This window comes from Cajanus cajan, chromosome 1, assembly GCF_000230855.2.
Source record: "Cajanus cajan strain Asha chromosome 1, NIPB_CcT2T_4, whole genome shotgun sequence".
Lineage (NCBI taxonomy): Eukaryota > Viridiplantae > Streptophyta > Magnoliopsida > Fabales > Fabaceae > Cajanus > Cajanus cajan.
This window is the reverse complement of record NC_138517.1, coordinates 9325245-9347376: the sequence shown is the minus strand read 5'-3', so window position 1 is coordinate 9347376 and position 22132 is coordinate 9325245. Positions and strand designations below refer to the sequence as shown.

The 22132-nt window shown below is 32.0% G+C and overlaps 4 protein-coding genes across 6 annotated transcripts; 2 read left to right on the top strand and 2 right to left on the bottom strand.

Annotated features, from left to right (window-relative positions):
* Nucleotides 1–8094: 8094 nt before the first annotated feature.
* LOC109795715 (putative GEM-like protein 8) lies at nucleotides 8095–10321 on the top strand. 3 transcript variants are annotated; one of them, XM_083074290.1, is made up of 4 exons: nucleotides 8095–8285; nucleotides 8467–8574; nucleotides 9062–9336; nucleotides 9785–10321. In XM_083074290.1, exons 1-4 carry the CDS (start codon nucleotides 8177–8179, stop codon nucleotides 9965–9967), a joined length of 675 nt encoding a protein of 224 aa, XP_082930416.1. In that variant the 5' UTR covers nucleotides 8095–8176; the 3' UTR covers nucleotides 9968–10321. The 3 variants fall into 3 exon arrangements, with proteins under 3 accessions (XP_082930416.1, XP_020210819.1, XP_029126921.1); XM_020355230.3 differs by having other exon boundaries at nucleotides 8101–8285; nucleotides 8467–8532; XM_029271088.2 differs by having other exon boundaries at nucleotides 8247–8314; nucleotides 8467–8532.
* Nucleotides 10322–10853: 532 nt separating this feature from the next.
* Nucleotides 10854–11742, bottom strand: LOC109797511 (kunitz trypsin inhibitor 5). Its single transcript, XM_020357567.2, has one exon. The coding sequence runs from the start codon at nucleotides 11670–11672 to the stop codon at nucleotides 11058–11060; it is 615 nt and encodes a 204-aa protein (XP_020213156.1). The 5' UTR covers nucleotides 11673–11742; the 3' UTR covers nucleotides 10854–11057.
* Nucleotides 11743–14072: 2330 nt separating this feature from the next.
* LOC109798100 (miraculin) lies at nucleotides 14073–14977 on the bottom strand. The gene has a single exon (XM_020358311.3). It carries the CDS (start codon nucleotides 14873–14875, stop codon nucleotides 14234–14236), a length of 642 nt encoding a protein of 213 aa, XP_020213900.1. The 5' UTR covers nucleotides 14876–14977; the 3' UTR covers nucleotides 14073–14233.
* Nucleotides 14978–15787: 810 nt separating this feature from the next.
* Nucleotides 15788–16657, top strand: LOC109797949 (miraculin). Its single transcript, XM_020358125.3, has one exon. It carries the CDS (start codon nucleotides 15851–15853, stop codon nucleotides 16481–16483), a length of 633 nt encoding a protein of 210 aa, XP_020213714.1. The 5' UTR covers nucleotides 15788–15850; the 3' UTR covers nucleotides 16484–16657.
* Nucleotides 16658–22132: the final 5475 nt, after the last annotated feature.

Below are 22132 nucleotides of genomic sequence, written 5' to 3'. Positions count from 1 at the left end.
AGAATAAATTTAAATTTTTTATTTCTTCATTTTTATTCTGAAATAATTTTTTATTATCTAAAAAATTAAATAGTCTTCTTATATAAATTTATTAATTATTTTTACTTAACATTTTTAATTTAATTAACTATCTTAAAATATTTCAAGGTTTTAGCATTTAGTTTTAGGGATATTCAAAATCAAAGCAATCAAACCAAAAACAACACGACGATCTAAAAAATCGAAAGTCGATAAAAATACATGAATCTTAAAGAAACATTTAATTATAAAAAATTGAAAGTTGATAATCATTTAATTATAAAAAATTGAAAGTTGATAATGTAACGATTCATTATGGCCGTCACACTACGTAATACATGACTAGTTGTGTAATACATATACTAAAATAGTAGTACAATATAAGCATTCTACATCTCATGAACATGTACAACTATGTTAATACATATACTAAAACGTTGTTTGTTCAACAACTATATACAAATATCTACTCAAAAAGCATCTAACAACAACCAGTAGCCTACAAAATAAAATCTAACTCCAAGCACCACCTATGGTCTACTGCTTCTCTCCAGCCTATCCCTGCTCTACTCTCATACATAGTATGATCATAGTTCACACCACATGGAAACAAAATGGTAAGCTAATGAAAATAATCAATATATATATATATATATATATATATATATATATATATATATAAACAACTTATAACACGACAACAGAAACATCATCCCCAATAATTCGTCATACAACACAACAACACATAACTCAGCCACAGCTTCACAACTCAACAACATATATTTAACTTGCATCAACACAAAATCAACTCATTAATAACTTATGTGCCGTCACGCATTTCAACTCGAAGATCTCCTATAACACAGGTGAGCAGTCTAAGTGGCTAGGTCCTACCGAACCGACAACACAGAACCTTTTTGGGCTTACTAGGTAAATAACAAATTTAGATAACAATCCACAACACGATAACGATTTCTCAGACTTTGCCATTTAAACAAGGAAGTATAGTACTATGTCAGAACATGACAGCTAGGTTAAGGCTTACCACGACATTAGCTAGCTTAACTAAGCCACCTATGAGATTAGCCTACTGACTATCCTCTAAATACTACAACCCTCCGATACTTGATTATGAACTAATTTCCCGACATCATACTTTACTTGAATTGGTCGCTTGTAATCGGTATAGCTCGACCTGACCCCTATACTGTGGTCGCTTCATACACGTGTGCCTCGACCTTGCCCACACACGAGACCAACTAAGTCCTAAAGGAGAACAACACATCATCCACTCCAAAGGGGTAACTTCCCAAGGAGGGTTTTTCAACAAATTGAGCCCTTCGAGCACCACAACTATCTTAATCCGCACAATGGGATGAACAACTTCAAAAACTTCTTCTCTAGTCCTAGTGATCAACAACTCATCATCACAGCACAATCAACATACAACTCAACAACACAATGCAACTCAACAACTCAAAATAGCAACACCACAGCTCAATTCAGCTCAACAACTCAGATAACACACAACTTTTCAACTCATATATCATATCTATACAGCTACTTGACTTCATAACTTGTTTATATCACTATAATCAACATGCCTCTCAACATCTCACAACTCAATCAACACTATTCATATAATATCGCAAATATAATCATGCAACTCCACAACATAATTTATCAACATATTTTTAACTCATCATGCTACCACAATCATCATTATTCAATCATTTTATCAAGCATATCCACGCCCGGCGCAAGTTAAATTGCTCCCGGCCTGAACCCAACCCGAGAGCTCTAAAGCTCTCTCACGCCCGCCATAGAATTATCACACCCGACGTCCTTGTAGGCAGAGACCTCCAGGGGTCTCCACGCCCGGGGCACTCGACCTACGCCCGACGCACTCGACCTACGCCCGACGCACTCGACCTACGCCCGACGCACTCGACCTGTGCCCGGCGCCAACTCAGACAAAGACCTCAAAAGGGTCTCCATGCGTGGCGCACCCCACCCTGCGCCTGATGCCACATCAGTAAAACCATCTTCAGGGCCACTATTGATGTCACGCCCGACGTGGTTCTCCTTACGAGACTCCCATTTCAAATCACACCCGGCGCGATCAACTTTGCGCCCGACATGATCTAAAAATGGTGGTCCCTGATGAATGCACGTTGAACGCCAAGAACATGCGCCCGGTGCAAGTTCAAATAATAGCCTCCAAAAACCTCGAAAATTCCTTCAAAACCTGAAAATCGACAATACCAACCACATGCAATCCATGAAATGAAGTACATAGGCTCCATATAACTCAAAAACAAGCTCAGATTCAACATGCAACCACTCAATGCATCAAAATCACCCAAGAACCCCATTATTTCCCGAAACCCAAAAAATGAGGAATCATCCAATTCAACTATTTCTTCTCAAAATTCTTGCACCAATTGAGTTCCTAAACTCACATACAATTAAACAATCTACATTCTAGCTTCCCTCACCTGAAGATTGGCTCAAAATGGCCAAGAATAGGAAGAAGAAGAAGATTTTTCCCCCCGAGCTCAACCCACGGACTTCAGTCCTCTACAGCAAGCTTCCTAGCCTGAATTTCAAGAAAAAGATAGAAGAAATTAGTAATCTAGAGGAGAAGAAGAATCAAACAGAGAAATTTGGGAGAGAAAGGAGCTCACGGACCAGAGTCCTTCTCTCTGAAACCTCTCTCTAGGTTTCTTTGAGAATGAGCTTATGAGACCTTGTTCTCTGAAAAAACCTTAAATACTCTTCCTTCTAGCATCCACTAACCTTGAACCAGCTTACTACGTACAGATAAAAATACATGAATTTTAAAAAATCATTTAATTATGATGAATAAAATCTGAATTAAATATAAAATTAGAAAAATTTATAAAAAAGATTTCATAAAAAATTCATTCATGATTTATATATAAAAATTAAGTTTCCTTAAATCTTAAAATTCTTCGACCAAAATAACTTTAACTATTTTATTTCTCCATTTGTATTCACGTAAGTTATTTAAAAACACTTTTTTTTTATCTCAAATAATTAAATATTCTTCTTATATTAATTTAGTAATTATTTTATTAATTAATTTAATCAAATACTTTAAATTTAATTAATTATGTTAAAAAATTTCAACTTTTAGCACTTAATTCATAACTTAACAGCTTATGCTAATTTTAAAGAATACACGTCATATCCAACGAGTATGAGAAAGAATAAGAGCATCTCCAATGCTAGGTTCTGGTTCTTAAGTTTAAACTCTCATTGTTTATAAGAAACCTATATTGAAGCATGTTGACATGGCAGGTTGCTTAAGAATAAATATTAAGTTTTGGATCTTCAATGTTATATTTAAATTACGTGATTTTAAAGTAACGTTTAATTGTGATAAATAAAAACAGAACTAAATAGAAAGTTAATTTAAAAAAAAAACTCTCTTATAAAATATTTTTGTGAAAAAATCGCTCATCCTTATATATCGTGGTTTATTTTAAAAAAAGTTAATATTTTTGAAAATTTAAAATTCTCGGACCAAAATAACTTTAATTTTTTTAATTTCTCCATTTTTATTCCAGTAAGTTTATTTGAAACACTTTTTTTTAATCTGAAATAATTAAATAGTCTCTTTATATCAATTTATTAATTACTTCATTAATTAATTTTACCAAACATTTTTAATTTAATTAATCATATTATAATTTTCAATTTTTTGGCACTTAGTTTATAGCTTAATAGCTTATGGTAGTTTTACCGAATACACTTAATATTTTAAGTGGGTATGAGAAAGAAATATTAATTATTAAATTTACGATTATCAAGTTTAAATGTAAAAAACATGATTTTTAAGAAACATTTAATTATGATAAACTGAATTTTAGATATAAAATTAAATTTCTTTTAAAATGTTTTTCATAAAATGTACTGACAAATGACAATAATGTCGATTATATTTTATATATAGTGATTAATTTAAAAAAAAAAGGTCAAATTTCTGGAAATTTTAAAATTTGTTGATTAAAATAATTTTAATTTTTTTTTATTTTTGTAAATTTATTTGAAACACTTTTTTTTTTAATCTCAAATAATTAAATAGTCTTTTATAGTGGGAGAAGGAGTTAAAGCATGATTGAGAGGGTATATTTTTTATTTTCTTCGTATTTTTGAAATCTTTCTTATGAATGAAAAAAACATAATCTTCTTATATTTATTCATTAATCAGTTTTATCAAACATTTTTAATTTAATTAATTATCTTAAAAAATTTCAACTTCAACTTATAGAAATTTTATGGAACACACTTAATATTTAGCGGATATCGGAAATAAATATTAATTATTATTTTTTTTGTTAACATTAAATGTAAAATATGTGATTTTTAAATAAATGATAGGTAAAAATTGAATTAGATATAAAGATAACAATTTTTTTTTTTACAATTTTTCTCGTAAATTGTATTACCTAAAAAAGTTGTTTGTGTTTTTTTTAATATAGTGATTAATTTTAAGAAAGTCAAATTTCTTGAAATTTTAATATTATTTAATTAAAATAAGTTTAACTTTTTTATTTTTCCATTTATATTCTCCTAAGTTTATTTGAAACACTTTTATTTTTATCTCAAATAATTAAAAAGTCTTCTTGTAGTGGTTTGTGAGGAAGGGGTAAGTGAGAGGATCTGGGTATGATCCTCGTCAAATCCTTGTAATTTTTTTTATGGATAAAAAAATAGTCTTCTTTTTATCAATTTATTAATTAGTTTTACCAAACATTTTTAATTTAGTTAATTATCTTAAAAAAATTTAACTTTTTAGCACTTAGTTCATAACTTATTAACAATTTATGGTAGTTTTATCAAACACACTTAATATTTAGTGGGTATGAGAAAGAAATATTAATTATTAAATTTTGGATTGTCAAGATTAAATGTAAAATATGTGATTTTTAAAAGAAATATTTAATTATAATAAAAAAAATTGAATTAAATATAAAATTAATTTTTTAAAAAACTTCTTGTAAAATGAATTACACAAGAAATTTGTTCATATTTTATATATATTGGTTGATTTTAAGAAAGTAAAATTTCTTGAAATTTTAAAATTCCTCAACCAAAATAACTTTAACTTTTTTTATTTCTCCTTTTTTATTCTCGTAAATTTATTTAAAACACTTTCTTTTATTTCAAATAATTAAATAGTTTTTGTAGAGAAAAGATAGACACGAGAAGGGGAGCTGAATAATATATCAAAATCCCACATGTTTACAAGTATGTAAAGTAGTATCTGCAATAAATGAATGGTTAGTAAGAGTAATCCATTAACGCATGAAGTTTTTATACTAGTTCACCTCAACCACTAAGGTTACATCTAGTTCTCAATCCAATCAGATTGAGTCTCAATAACTTTCAACAAAGTTACAAGTGTTATTTTATCAAGCCACTCTTAGGTTAAACAAGTGTTCTTTGACTGATCTCTTCAAATCATTATCTAAGTATTCTTTTTACAAACATTAGCATCTCTAAGCTTAATCCCAAATATTCTTTTACAATTAAGTCTCTCCAAGCTCTACCTTATAACAATAATTATGAAGATATTACAAGGTTGCAATTGTTGTATCTTTTAGATGTGATTTCAACAAATGTTTAAGTATATAAAAAAACTCTCAAAAAAGATTTTCTATGAGTTGTATATTTTCTCTGTATCTCAAAATTTTTCTATGTATGACTTGAGTTCCAAATCATCTTACAGAGTAAGTCGTTTTGAAAGAGATGATCGTTACAACTTCGTGAGTTCGATTCATAAAATTATTTCTTCTTACTCCTTCATCTGATCTAGAGTAGTATCCATTGATGCATTAAATGTTTCAATTAATGACTTTTACCTAATTAACGTACTCCTTATTTGTGATAGATCAAGTTACTTAACATAGCAAAGTATCAAAATGGGAACAACAAAAAGCAAAGTCAGTATGTAGCGAGGATACAGTCCTTTTCGTGCGTATTTTTTTTATTTAAAAAATTCGAGATCTTTGTCCTTTGTTCTAATGTTCTAGATGCTTTTATACACTTTTAACAAAAAGTGAGTTCCAAGATAACGACTTTCGATCTGTTAAGACATAAAACATATTCATTTGAAAATTTAAAAAAGCTAGTCATAATAAATAATGAACGTTAGGAATAATTGTATGTTTCATCTTCCAGACATTACTTTATCTTATAAAGTATAAAATAATGACTTTTTAAAAACGTTTTCTTACTTAAAGACAGAGTGTTTGTTATCATTAAAATTATGTAAAATAAGGGATCTAAGATCGTCTTTTAACTTAATAATTTTCTTATACCAATTTATTAATTATTTTATTAATTAATTTTATCAAACTTTTTTAATTTAATTAATTATTTTAAAAATTTTAAACTTTTTAGAACTTAATTTATACCTTAAAAACTTATGGTAGTTTTACCAAATTACACACCTTAACAGCTTATGGTTGTTTTACCAAATCACACTTAATATTTAGCGAGTTTGAAGAAGAAGTATTAATTATTAAATGTTGAACTATCATGATTAAATGTAAAATACGTGGTTTTTAATGAAAAATTTAATTATGTTAGATAAAAACTAATTAGACACAAAATTAATTTTTTTAAAAAATTCCCTTGTAAAAAGTTCTTACGCAAAAAAGTAGTTTATGATAGTGGTTGATTTTTAAAAAGTCAAATTTCATAAAATTTTAAAATTTTTCAACCAAAATAATTTTAACTTTTTTATTTCTCCATTTTTATTCCCCTAAGTTTATTTGAACCACTTATTTTTTATTTTTTTTATCTCAAATAAGTAAATAGTCTTCTTATATTAATTTATTAATTAATTATATAAAATATTTTTAATTTAATGTAAAATACGTGATTTTTAAAGAAACGTTTAATTTTATGGTCAAAATTTAGTCATATGTAATTGAAATTGGATGGTCAAAATTGAAAAATAAATACATATTGCAACATTTATGCCAACATTTTATCCAGCCTATGAAATAAAATAAAACTTCCTTTCCCAGATAAAAATAAAAATAGACTTCTCTTGCAGACATGCTCCCTTTTCTTTGTGCCAATACTATTCTCAGTGTCTGGTTCTTTTTTCTTTTCGATTCTTTTTCTATGTACGAAAGAAAAAGGTAAAATGAGAGTTTTTTCGTTACCCTTCTACAGTTCAATGCACACACGATTCCACAAATATAGAGTTCTTAGAGTTTATTACAAACACTTTCGAACATTTTTCTATTAAAAATAAAAAATATTAATTTTTTAATAAAAAACTTTCAAAAACACTTCTAAACTTATATTCAAACATATACTCTTATTCCTAAAACTGAGATAATCTCCTACTACATTTATTTTCACTTTAAGACAGTACCTTTTCTTTTTAAAAAAATGTAAACACATCCAACTTAATTATTTTCAAAATTTTCCTTCGATATTAAAGTTTATTAGAATCATTTATATGAAGTGTCTACCATATTTGTCAATGGTTAATATTTATAAAAGAATTTAATTTTTCATAAACGAATTACAATCAAATTATTTTTCTCTGCAAGACTTGAATTCAACATCTTATTTAAGAAAACTGGATTCAATTTGACTCAAATCAATCGGTAAAACTTTGATAATTTAAATATGAAAACATTCTACTCGATTAATTTGAACGATATAATTTAGGCATCTTTCCTTTCTTTTCTAGATATTCCATGCTTGGAAAAATCGTTCATTTTAGAAAAGTCATGAATATGTTAATTAGCCATGCTTTGGTCAATTGACCATTAAATGCTTAATCAAATTCAAAATCAAATGTTTACCAGCCTTTTCTGACTTGGAATTCTTTTTCGATTCCACTTTGCTCATTGGCTTATATTTCAACCTAGTGATTAATTAGCTATAAACAATGCATATTCTAGAAAACTAAGACAAGATTTTTGTCTTCCTAGAAACATGCCAAATAGTATTATGATTATAATAATATCGTTATGAGAACTATAATATATACAAAGCTTTCCCTGCCTAGCTGTTTACAAGAATTATAGCTAATACAATATTTGTTAGAATATATTGAAGAATTCCACTCAGCACATCAAGTTTGAAATTATTACACGCAATTATGAAGTCTTTTGGTTCCTCTACGGCGAGATGCTTTCCTTTTCCACGGCTTGAGAACAAACCACTACAAAATTCCACTTCTCATGGCAGCTTTCATCACAAGAAAACAAGTAAGAATCAACTTTTCTTCCTTTGCATGGTATTTCTCATCACACCAATTCACAATACTATGTGTGTATTTGAATTACTGTTTCACTCGTATAAAATTTTCATTTATGCATTGGAAATTAAGTGCAAAACTTTCGTCCAAGGTCATTCTAACGGATGTACCGTTCTCTTGTACCTATGCAGGTAAAGAAAGTCCCATGAAGAACACAGGAAAAAGCAGCAGTATTACGCATAGGATTCATGACCATGGTAATTCAAAGTCGAGAAATCACACCATAGCATTTTACAAGAGTAAATATAATTACACTAAGGTTTCCTCTCTAGTACTGAGGTTTCAAGAAATTGCACACACTTTTCTATTTTTTCTGTCCTTACACCAACTTTTTTATTTTTTTTTATTTTTTATTATCAACTCTTGCATTAATCCATTTAATTGTTTGAAAAACATTATAGTAATACTTTGAGATTTCTAAAAATTACACATACACCTTCTGCTGTTTTTCTTATCCTTACACACTAATTCTCTTAATTGTTTGAAAACCATTATAGCAACACCTTTTATATATTACACTAAATCTCTTTCACTGATTAAAATTTTTTATACCGTGTTCTCTTGTAATAGATGTTATTTATAAACATTAAAAAAGCAATAAGGATTATATGTAATCTCACGAAACCTTAGGAATATAATATCGATGTAATTTATATAAAGTTATGAGAAAATTTGATCAATTCTATTGAACATTAGATTAATTAACTTATATGTGTACTACTGCAGTAAAAATGGGTCCTAAACTGTCTGAGATGGTGAAGGGTAAGTTGAGTTTGGGTGCAAGGATTATACATGAAGGAGGAAGGGGGAACATTTTCAAGAGTGTTTTCGGGATGCAAGAAAATGAGCAATTGTTAAAGGCCTCTCAGTGTTATTTGTACACCACAGCTGGTCCTGTTGCTGGAATTCTTTTTGTCTCAACTGAAAAGGTTGCATTCTTCAGTGAAAGGCCCATAAACTTTACTTCGGTGGATGGAGCATTAGTCAGGGCACCTTACAAGGTAGTCTTCATTTATAACTCAACTTTAGTGTGTTTAAATATATTTTTAAATTTTCAAATTTAAAATTATTTGTAAGTTCAAATTTTTTTGTTTTAGTCTATTAAAACTACCGATTATATAATTGACAGTGACAAATTGAGATAATTATGTTGAATGAATAAATATGTGATATATTAATTAACAATGATAATAATAGGTAAATTTTGTGTTACAAATTCAATAATAGATGAATTTCATTTAACAAATTCATTAACATATTTGAAGAAAATTAAAACAAGATTTTCTTGTAAAGATTAAAAAAAATAAATTTTAGATTTGAGAGAGTAAAAATAAATTTATCTCATATTTGATATATTAAAAATATATTTAAGTTTTAAATTAATTATTTCATGTTTCTTATTTATTGCACTCTTGTGATGTGTGAAGGTTCTTCTTGTTATGTTTGCAGGTTTTGATACCAATAGGGAGTATTAAAGAGGTACATGAATGCCAGAATGTGATGAAGGTAGAAGAGAAGTACATAGAGATATTGACTAAGGATGATTCTGAATTTTGGTTTGTGGGGTTTTTGCGGTATGAGAAAGCTCTCAAGAATCTCAATAAAGCCATTTCCATATCCAATCAATTATGAAAGGAGAAAGTTATTAATTTTCTAGATTTTTTTAGATTTTGTATTTATTATCATTAAAGGGGAGGTTTTCTCACACGAATGAGATGTTCTTAGTTTCTGGATGTTGCCTGTCCTGTATTAGTTTCAGTCCCTATCAATTGGGGATTAAGAGCCACTGGTGACTTAACTTGTATATATATGCCTCAGAAAAAGGCATCAGTGTAGTCCATCGTGAGAGGTGGTGAATGAAACATGGCTTAGTTAGAACCGTGAGTCAAATAGCAGCCAAATGTAAACAAAAAATAGTAGACTTGAATCAGTAGAAGGATTTTACCCCCCCAGAAATATCATTATAAAACTTAAAAATAATTAAAATTTGCTCCTAAATATAAATAGTTTTGAATATATATATATATATATATATATATATATATATATTATAACTATTCCAAAAACTCTAATTATAATTAATTTGTTTGGTTATAACTCAAGAATCAATGATATTTATAATTTTAAGTGATCATGTCACTACATGATGTTAAATAATCCTCTCAACCGACACTTTCAATTATCAATATCTAATATCATATTAGTATGTGATATTAATAATTTTTTAATCTTTAAAATAAATATTACTTATTTATTTTAAATGAATATTAAAGACTAACAATAATGATATTATATTATAAAAAATAAAAATAAAAAATATTTTATAGTGATTAGAATTAATTTTTCTTATTTTACTTAATTTAAAAAATAACGATTCTAAATTCTTAAACGGAATTATTTATAATAAACTTAATGAATATTTAACACTACTAGTGTAATTTGAAAAAAAGAGCTATGCAGTTATTTGGTTTAGCACACAAGTAACACAGGAGTAAGAAAGTTGAGAACGAAAGGGATATATATAGAAATAAGATGATAAAGCGGTTATTCATTAGTGATCTAAGTGACTTCTTTTCCTTCACAAAATGTGCACCAAATTAAGGAAGTGCACATTTATTATATTCATACAATCATGTCATTTCCAAAAACCACTAGTCTGATTTGACTAGCTAGTTTTATATTTTTATTCATTTAGTGTTGGTTTGGTTGGAACTTAATAAACTTAGGCCCTCTTGAACATAATCCTGAAGGATGGAACCTTATCACTAAGAGACAAATGCTTGTAACCATCATCATCAACATAAATCCCAAGTTCCCTGCACAAAGTCTGGCATTTGCACACTGAGGGACAAAAAGAGAGCACATAGTCTTTCTCAGCCTTCTCAATCTTGAACCAGTTCACAATGGTGTCAATTCCTGGATTGCCCTCAATACCACCAGTGCTCAAAAACCACACCCCAGTTAGCACTTTGAGGAGCTTCCACACTGGGGGTTTGGCACAAGTACTACTTGTGACATAGGACCTGATGTTGAGATCAGTTGATGTTAGTATGAGACCAGTTTTGGCATTGTAGGGTGTGAAAGTAACTGGGGTGCCCTTCAACACTTCAAGCTTCTCTTGAACCACAAAGAGGGGGCACGTGTCATTGTTAGCACTGGTGCTTGCAACTGTTAGGCCACCACCTTTGCCTCTTGTGACTGGCAAAATATAGTACTTGACTCCTGTGATCAGTTTCTGGCCTGAGGTGTCAAGCACTGGCTCAGGTGCTGCACCAGTTGTAACAATGAAGAATGTGAAGGCAAAACAAATGAGGCAAAATATTGCTAAGACCTTCATGTTTCTCAGTTTATTTGATGTAAGATAAGATTAGATGGGGCTGTTTCTGTGCACAGATGAGGAAAGTATAGCCTCCTTTATTTATAGGCTTCAAAGGGGACATGAGTTTTGTGTGTTTTTCATCGAGAGGAATTGTTTATAGACCAGTGCTTTCTATAATTTCAAAATAATGTTTGATAAATAAAAATTATATTTGTTAAACGTAAATTATTTTTTAATTATTAATTTTAAAATATTGCTTGAATTATATCATAAATTAAAAAATTAAAATATATAATATTAATTAGTGACATTTTTTTAATATATTTGATTTTTAATTAATAGGAAGACATTGTTAACTAGAGAGTATTGGAGCGACTCTGAGTGACAATGTTTTGTTGGATCAATTCAATTTGCTTAAAGACAATATTTGTTGGGGGGAGAATGATGAGTTAGGGGAGTGGGTTGTGGGTCATATATAGTTGAAATCTTATATTTATTAATAAAGTTCCCTCTATGATTGTATAGTGAGGACACGGGTTCAACACGAAGATGTATATCGATGTAAGTGAACGTCTTTCCCCACAACCTTATCTCTTAGTAATCTGCAAATTCTTTACACATGTTCATCGTGATGGAACTATAATCAGTGTCCAAAAGTCATTTTCAGATTATGACAGACGAAATAATTATTTTCAAAATTCTTTTCGTTTAAATTATGTGTATACTTCCACCTTTATAATGTTCTAATAATTAGATCTATATTTTCAAACTTTCAAACTGTACTGGTTGTCAAAATTATTTTCTTTTAAATTTTGTGCATACTTTCACCGATATACTGTTTTATTTGGTTGAGTTGCACTCGTTGGCCTTCATAATTCATATCGCGTTTAATGGCCGACAGAAGAGCATCGATCACTTTGGTTTGTTTCCTCGGGTACATGATATTTATTTATAAAATCAGTATTAAAAATCAGAGCATCACGCTTTAAAAAAATAAATCATAAATTTAACTTAACTTTATAAAATAAAATTATTCTTTACATATATATATATATATATATATATTCTATTTTAATTATATATTATTTTTTAGTATCTCAAACATCAAATATAATTTTAATGTTGGGAGAGAGAAAATAATACATGTGATTGGTACCAACTCGAAGTTTAGAAAATAATATGTGTCAACCACTTGCTTGGGTGTGGCATCAAGCTTTCCTACAAGTGTTTGTCAACTTACAATTTGTGTAGTATATACGACATGCTGTGAAAAGGGAAAAGCAGGAGTGAAAATAAGAGGCGAGAAATATATTCATTAGTTTGGTAAATCTTAGTTGAAACTTGTAAATGTAGACCTTTTGTGTTTTAAATTTCTTTGTAAAAGTGGGAGGAAATATCATCAAAATTTAAGAGAGAAATGCGTGACATCATTATCCCTTATCTTGTGAGTCTTCTCGCATATACAAAAAGGAACAACTCGCGTCGAACGCATTCACAAGTATATTTTAGGTTCTAAAATGACAGATCTATATATTTTGAGACACCATAATCTTTTAAAGCTTATGGTCTTTGTTTAACATGCACGAAGGTATCTCACTAAAAAAAAAATGTAATTTATTAATTTCTGGCGAATAAAAATCACTACAAATCTCATTATCGGCCGTCAAATTTACAGTCACTAAAAACTGTTTGTGACGGATGTTTGCTCAATATTTTAAAAATTTCAAAGATGAATTAATTTTTTTTTTAATCTTGAAAATTTTTCAAAAATTTGGAACATTTTGGTATATATCAATTAATATTATACAAAGAATAAAAGCAGGAGGGGCTAGCTAAATTCAAGCATAAACCATTGAGACAAAATATATAGTTATAGATAGACATGACAATCTAACTCGTCTTCGTGAGTACCCGCCCGAATCTGCCTTAATTTGGATAGGAAAAATTCGTGTTTATTAGGTTCGGGTTTGGGTTTAGGTTTTTCTCGATTGATAAAATCGAGGGCGGGGATGTTAATACCCACCCGCCCCTGCCCCCATACCCGCCCCCGCCCCTGCTTAATAATATAATTAAAAATTATTTATATATATATATAAACCAAAATTATAAATATTTATATGTAAAAATTTATAATATTTTACTTTTTATTTTATTTTATTTTTAAAATTTTCATATTTATTAAAAAAAAAAGAAAAAAAAATAGGAGCAGGGGTAGGACAGGGAAACCCGAATCCCACCGGGAGCAGGGATGAAAATCCAGATTTTATCCTCAGTGAGTATCGGTGGGACAGGAGCAATTTAAATTTGGAGGGGGAACGTAAAACTCATCCCTAAACTCATCCCTAACCTACCCCGTTGCCATGCCTAGTTATAGATCACATAATTGGGGGGGGGGGGGGGGGGGGAACAACTATACAATACAACGAGAAATTATTTCTTCATTTTATTCTCTTATTTTAACATAACATGCATGTAATTAAATTTATTAAACACTGAATAAACATCATTGCTATAAAGAAAACACACTTTCTAGATGTGATTTATTCATTATTATTAGAAAGAGATTGAGGTTAATTTGATTATGCCAGCTGAAACTTGACTTTGAATGGAACATCACTTAGAGCCAAACGCCTATACCCATTCTGATCCACAAAGACACCAACATCCTTGCACATATGATTGGAAGATGGAAACACACTGGGACAGTAAACAATCTTATAAGCACCATCAAACTTCTCGATCTTGAACCAGTTGCGTATGGTTTGCCAACCTGGCTTGCCCAAAGAGCCACCAGTGGTCACAAACCACTGTCTTTTAGAGACATCGAAGTGATCCAATTTCCACACTGTAGAATACTCAGGACAACTGGTACGATCAGTGGAGAACATGATGTTCAAATCAGTGGAGACACGAACAACACCTTTCTTAGGGTCAACGGGTGAAAATGTGAGTGGCAAGCCATGAGATCCTGGCACAAGAACAACATCAAGAGGGCATGATTCACCAATGCTGGCAAGTGAAAGGCCTCCACCACTAATGCATCTTCCGTACCTTCCACATCTTGTGAAGGGCACAGCTGGAACAATGTAGTAACCCACACCAGCTCGGAGTTTCTTGCCTGATGTGTCTACTACTTGCTCAGGTGATGCATCAGCTGCACCAAGTAGTGGTTGTGAGCTCAAGGCAATGAGAAGCACAAATGCCAGATATATGTTCTTCATTATTGATTTGTATACAATTCAAGGTACTTTGTATTTTGGTTGATGATGGATGGAGGATAAGAGAGATAACTGAATTTATAGATATCTTCAACTAATGCCAGTTCTACCTTTGGATCCTTTGTTATTAGTGTAATAGATATAATATGTTTATGCTTGTAGTATTTGAAGAATACAATTGGCCATATTATGTTGATAAATTTATCTGAAATCATGTAACTATGTATCGCTTACTGTGTACACATGGTTGGCGTCAATGTTCTTTGTGGTCATGGCCTTTTATTTTACAACTGGTTGAAACCATTTTTGCGTCTCTCTAGGCGATGAATTCAGAATTCCCTTCCATAAAAAGTATGCAAGTATTTGGAGAACCATGTGTTACATCTTGTTGATTCTATGGTCCGGAGGTGTTTGGAGAACAATATGTTATATCTTGTTGATTCTATGGTCTGTTCGCTCATGTAATGCCATGATTAATTGTTATTCAAAGGGATTAGGTAGTCTAACCTGTGGGCTAATGCATATAGAGCAATGTTTTTTTTATAGTTAATTTCATGTTTATCGTAATTAATAAAGAATACCAGCAATGTTTTTTTTATTCTTCTGGAATGGTAAAATATATAATAATTAAAGTATAACGGATGTATACCTGTGTCCTTCTACATCAAAAATTGTTGAAAGATTACAAAAGGTGATCGTACGTTAAACAGAATTAGACTTACGGCAGAAATTATTGAAATAATAGCAGAAAAGGTTAAGTTTGCCCATTTTAAAAGAAGGTTTCTTATATACCGATGAAAATATGGGTCCAACTGTATTACTATTGTGCAAATCAATGACCTTTTCCGTGTTTATGATTATCCTGAATCCCATAGATAAAATCCCTCCTAGCAACCTATAAATTGATGCAAACCTCCCACAAACTCCATCCATCAGTAACCAAAACACAAATTACTCAAATCAAATCAACACAAAACAATGAAGACCACACTCTTAGCATTTGTTCTTCTCTTTGCCTTGAGCTCACGACCACTCCTTGGATCAGCTGAAGCTTCACCTGACCAAGTGGTAGACACATCAGGCAAGGTGCTCCGGGTTGGTGTCAACTACAAAATTCTTCTGTCCATGCCCTACACTACTTGTAGAAGTCCACAAGGCCTTGGCCTCTCATCAAAGATTGGTAAATCATCATGCCCTCTTGATGTTGTGGTTGTGGATAGATATCATGGCTTGCCACTAAGGTTTATACCTATTAACCCCAAAAAAGGTGTTATTCGTGTCTCTACTAACCTCAACATCATCATGTTCCCTCCTAATGTGAGTTGCCCTCACCATTCCACAGTGTGGAAGATTGACATTTCTAATGTTTCTAAGGGACAGTGGTTTGTGACTACTGGTGGTGTTGTGGGAAAACCGGGTAGGGAAACCATTGGCAATTGGTTCAAGATTGAGAAGTATGATGGTGCTTATAAACTAGTATATTGTCCCAGTATGTGCCCTTCTTGCAAGAATGATCAGTGTAAGAATGTTGGGATGTTTGTGGATCATAAGGGAAACCAGCGTTTGGCTCTAAGTGATGCTCCCTTCCAAGTTAAATTCCTTAAGGCCTAACCAATGCATGCTCCTCTGGTTGTGCACAGACAACTATGAATATTTTAGTATATTTCCTAATGATGTGTTCATTCAAAGGGTTGATATATTTATTATCAGGATTTCCTAATGATGGATTTCCTTGTTAAGAAAATAAATAAGTAATTGAATAAAATAAACAAATGTTTTCTTGTATGATGTATTTGAATTTCATGTCTCGCTAGCTATAGTAGGTATATGATCATCGAAAAACAGAATAAACATATCTTTCGTGCAAGAGCTTACAAATGAAATTTATTTTAGACATATAGGACTTACAAAATTATCAGTAGGAACTTGAACCAAAATCAGAGAATCACGACAATCAATGGATACTACGGAGCAATTCTGCTCTAGAATGAACCAGTAACTGGGTGTTGAATATTCATCATTTGAGATAGTGCTAGTTATATCTAAAATTATCAGTAGGAACTTGAACTAAAAAGCAAAGAGATATCTTTATGATTATGTCCCAAGTTCACTAGTCACCACCTCCTCTGGTGACTGGTGGAAGTAGATTCTACCCATCACAAAATTATAGAAATTAATGATCTTGAACCTGTGAGCAAGACCTCTTCATTCTAACTCCACTCAAGCTACTCCTAGACTCCATCATTGTAATGAGGGAGAGCCACTTCCTTGGACCTGGTTCTGGCCTTTGCTTTGGAGCACTATGAGACGTCAATTTGGCCTTAAAAAGACTGAGTACTGAGGAAGAAGTTATTGGTACACACAATATTTGGTGTCTTACTTGGGGAGGAAGTTGTGTTATTTAAACAATTATGGTCGATAAAAGCTCCACCGAAGGCACTTATCTTCCTTTGGAGGGTAGCTAATAGAGGCAATATTCTTACGGCTAACATCCTAAAAATAAGGAATTTAAACTTTGATGAACAACAATCGCTTTGCGTGTTATGTAATAAGGTGGAGGAAATAGTTTCACATTTATTCTGCACCTGCCAAGAGGTAGATAATATTTGGAAAGGATGGTTGAAATGGATAAAATGTCCATCTCCCTTCCCACAAGACGTGATACAATCACTTCAACTTTATACCGACACCTTTATCATCTAATTACCAAATAGAATTATGGAGAACTTTACTTCAACTTTATACTGACATCTTTATCATCTAATTACCAAATAGAATTATGGAGAACTTTATGGTTGGCAATGATTCGAATAGTGTGGATGCATAGGAATAAGTGTAGGTTTGAAGGTGTAATTTTTAGCCGAGAAAACACGGTCAGAGAGATTATGTGCACTTCATGGCAGTGGATGAAGTTGTTAAAATATGATACAAACTTCTAGAATAATCTAGACTCTTATAGAAAAAAAAATAGGTATGCTAGTAATTACTAGATACAAATTCTAAAATCATGTAGATAATTATATATATAGATAGAAAACTCTAGAAATAGATATCTCTAGAGTTTTCTACATAAAACATGAATGATGTCTTGAGGCCTATAAATAGGCCATGTGCTCAACATTTGTACCAAGCGACTAGTAAGCCATTTTCACTACTCAAATCTATTCTAACTATTTCTTTAAACTAGTTTTCCTCTCAACTAAGCTTATCATTATAAATTTGTTTCTCCATTCTTTCTACCAATCAAATAAGCTTTTACTATTTGATAATTCATAAACTAACAGTGGTACTAGAGCTACATTTGGTCATCTACTGGGCGTAGAAATATTACTCCACTACTTCCAAAAAAAATTTTCCTAATATTCTACTCACTTTCAAAAAACAAATTCTAATCCATGGCTAACACCATTCAACCATCATCTATCCCTATTCCCATTTTTAATGGTGAAAATTATGATTTTTGGAGTACAAAAATGAAGACATATTTCACCTTCCAAGATTTATGGGACATGATAGAAGAAAGATTTTCTACTCCAGAAGACACCTCAGCCCTTACTGCAGCTCAAAAAAAGGAGTTAAAAGAGAACAAACAAAAGAATTCAAAGGCGTTATTCATTTTGCAACAAGCTGTGACCGACACAATTTTTTCGAGAATAATGGGTGCAACAACCGCCAAAGAAGCATGGACTACACTACAAGAGGAGTTCGAAGGAAATGAAAAGGTACGTGCCGTAAAATTACAAACTCTACGGCATAACTTTGAATTGTTAAATATGAAGGAATCTGAGACCGTAAAGGACTACTATTCTAAGATAAAAGAAATAGTTAACCAAATGAAAGCGTACGGGGAAAATATTCTTGACAAGAAAATTGTGGAGAAAATTCTAATTAGTGTTCCCCCTAAATATGATCCAATCATGACAACAATTGAGCAAACAAAAGATCTATCTACCTTATCAGTAACAGAGTTGATTGGGTCACTTGAAGCTTACGAGCAAAGGTTGAATAGGCATGATGAAGACTCAACTGAAAATGCCTTTCAATCAAAGCTCAAATTACGGTCACAAAATAAAGATAAAAGGAATAATGGAGAAACTTATAGAAATAAAGAGAATTCTAGAAATTTCTCTAGAAATTATCAAAATGAATATCCTCCATGCGGCATTTGTAAGAGGACAAATCATGTCGAGAAAGACTGTCGATATCGTGGAAAGCCACAATGCCGCCACTGCAAAAAATTTGGACATGTGGAGAAGTATTGCTGCAACAAAAATAAGCATCAAGCAAACTTTGCTGAAGAGAAAGATGGTGAACAACATCTTTTCTATGCTAGCCAAGATTCCAATAGTGAAACAAGTGGAAGTTGGTACTTGGATAGCGGCTTTAGCAATCATATGGCCAAAGATGCAAGCATCTTCAAGGATATTGACAAATCCGTCAAAGTGAAAGTCCGAATGGGGAATGACACTGTCGTTGAATCAAAAGGCAAAGGCACAGTTATGGTGGAGACGAAGAAAGGTACGAGACTTATTACTGATGTTCTACTAGTTCCCAATCTTAAAGAAAATCTCTTGATTATTGGCCAAATGATGGAGAAAGGTTATACTCTCCATTTCGAAGGAGACACATGTAAAATATATGACAATAAAAAACTAGAAATTGGCCGAGTAAAAATGGAGAAGAGGAATAGAAGTTTCCCTATAAGCCTGAGACAAGGCCCTAACATTGCCATGAAAGCAGAAGTAGACGACTCATGGCTTTGGCATCAAAGATTTGGCCACTTTAATACACATGCCTTAAAGTTATTATATCAAAAAAATATGATGAGAGATCTCCCATGCCTAAAAGAGAATACTGAAGCTTGTGAAGGATGTCTTCTTGGCAAACAACATCGACTGTCATTTTCAACAGGCAAAGCATGGAGAGCAAAGGACTTATTGGAGCTGATCCATACAAATATATGTGGACCAATGCGGACGTCGTCACTCCATAATAACAGGTATTTCATTCTCTTCATAGATGATTTTTCTAAAATGACTTGGGTCTACTTCATAAAAGCAAAATCAGAAGTCTTTGGTGTTTTCAAGAAGTTTAAGACCCTTGTCGAAAAGTAAAGTGGTAAACAAATAAAAGTACTTAGAAGTGATCGTGGCAAAGAATACACTTCCCATGAGTTTGATAAATTTTGCGAAGATGAAGGCATTAAACGACAACTTACAGTTGCATATTCTCCACAACAAAATGGAGTATCTAAACGGAAAAACCGCACAGTAATGGAGATGGCCAGATCAATGCTCAAGGAGAAAAGATTACCAAACACTTTTTGGGCTGAAACAGTTTATACTGCTGTCTACATACTTAATAGATGCCCAACTAAGGTAGTCTAAGATAAGACTCCAATTGAAGCTTGGAGCGAGAAAAAACCATCAGCAAAGCACCTAAGGGTATTTGGATCTATTTGCTACATACACATTCCAGAAGAGAAAAGACACAAGCTAGAAGACAAGACAATACGAGGCATCTTCCTTGGATATAGCACATAGTCAAAAGGCTACCGCGTCTACAACTTGCAAACCAAGAAGTTGATTATTAGTCAAGATGTTCAAGTTGATGAAAATGCGACTTGGAATTGGAATGATGAGAAAGTAGAGAAAAACATTCCTATCTCAATTCAGCAACCAGAAGAAGTAACTACAGAAGTCCCAGGTGAGCCTCATTCTCCTCCACAACATCAGACTCCATCACCAGAGTCTACTCCAAGAGGAGTTAGATCCTTGGAGGATATATATGAAACCTGCAACTTGGCCATACTTGAACCTGAAAGCTTTGAAGCAACATCAAAGCAACAAGTATGGGTCAAGGCTATGAAAGAAGAGATAAAAATGATTGAGAAAAATAACACATGGGATCTAGTAGACTATCCAAAAGACAAAGATATCATCGGGGTAAAATGGGTTTACAAGACAAAGCTCAATTCGGACGGTACCATACAAAAGCACAAGGCAAGGTTGGTAGCTAAGGGCTATTCACAACAACTTGGAGTCGACTACAACGAGACATTTGCCCCAGTAGCACGCCTAGATACAATTAGAGCTCTAATAGCTCTTGCGGCAGAAAAAGGCTGGAATATCTACCAGTTAGATGTCAAGTCCGCTTTTCTCAATGGAGTACTACAAGAAAAGATCTATGTAGAGCAACCACAAGGTTTCATAAGCAAGGGCAATGAAGACAAAGTACTAAGGCTTAGAAAAGCTTTATATGGTTTGAAGCAAGCTCCTCGAGCATGGTACAGCAGAATAGATCAATACTTCACTGATCATGGATTCAGGAGGAGTAAGAGTGAGCCAACACTATACATCAAGACCCAAGGTCAGTATGACACTCTCATTGTCTCCTTATATGTGGATGATCTTATCTACACAGGGAACAATATGAAGATGATGACAAAATTCAAAGAAGACATGATGAAGACATTTGAAATGACAGACCTTGGCTTGATGAACTACTTCCTTGGTATTGAGGTAAGTCAAAAGAAGAAAGGGATATTCATTTGTCAAAAGAAATACACTGAAGCTCTCTTAAAGAAGTTTAAGATGAGTGGTTGCAAGACTGTCACTACTCCGCTTGTGACAAAGGAGAAGCTACAGAAAGATGATGGAGCACCAGATGCTGATGCATCTCGCTATAAAAGTTTGATTGGAAGCTCACTATATTTAACAGCCACACGACCATACATAATGTATGCTGTAAGCCTTTTATCAAGGTTTATGCAAAAACCAAGCCAAATTCACTTTGGAGCAGCTAAAAGAATTATAAGACACTACTAGAAAAATTAAAATTAGAGAGGGAAGAAATCCGTCACTAATCTTCATAAAATCCGTCACAAATAAATTAGTGACGGAATTTGTGACGGAAATGATTCCGTCACAGAATTTGGCGTCACAAAATATTTAGTGACGGATTATTTTCTCCGTCACAATTAGTGACGGAATTAAGGCATCACAAACAATATAATTTCCGTCACTAATTTCTAACAATAAAGGTTTAGAAATTAATAAAAATCCGTCGCAATTTGTGAGGGATTAAATCCGTCGCAATTTGTGAGGGATTAAATCCCTCGCAATTTGTGAGGGATTAAATCCCTCGCAATTTGAGAGGGATTGAGAGGTATGTGAGTCCGTCACAAATTGTGATGACACAAAATCCCTCACAAATTGTGATGAACGAATCCGTCACAAACTGTGATGCCTATACGTCACA

What these genes read in the sequence shown, in the direction of transcription:
- LOC109795715 (XM_083074290.1), top strand. Translation starts at nt 8,177, where the DNA reads ATGAAGTCTTTTGGTTCCTCTACGGCGAGATGCTTTCCTTTTCCACGG. An exon ending in CACCATAGCATTTTACAAGA is followed by an intron (nt 8,575 to 9,061) that starts GTAAATATAATT and finishes GTACTACTGCAG; the next exon opens with TAAAAATGGGTCCTAAACTG. An exon ending in TAGTCAGGGCACCTTACAAG is followed by an intron (nt 9,337 to 9,784) that starts GTAGTCTTCATT and finishes TTATGTTTGCAG; the next exon opens with GTTTTGATACCAATAGGGAG.
- LOC109797949 (XM_020358125.3), top strand. Translation starts at nt 15,851, where the DNA reads ATGAAGACCACACTCTTAGCATTTGTTCTTCTCTTTGCCTTGAGCTCA.
- LOC109798100 (XM_020358311.3), bottom strand. Translation starts at nt 14,875, where the DNA reads ATGAAGAACATATATCTGGCATTTGTGCTTCTCATTGCCTTGAGCTCA.
- LOC109797511 (XM_020357567.2), bottom strand. Translation starts at nt 11,672, where the DNA reads ATGAAGGTCTTAGCAATATTTTGCCTCATTTGTTTTGCCTTCACATTC.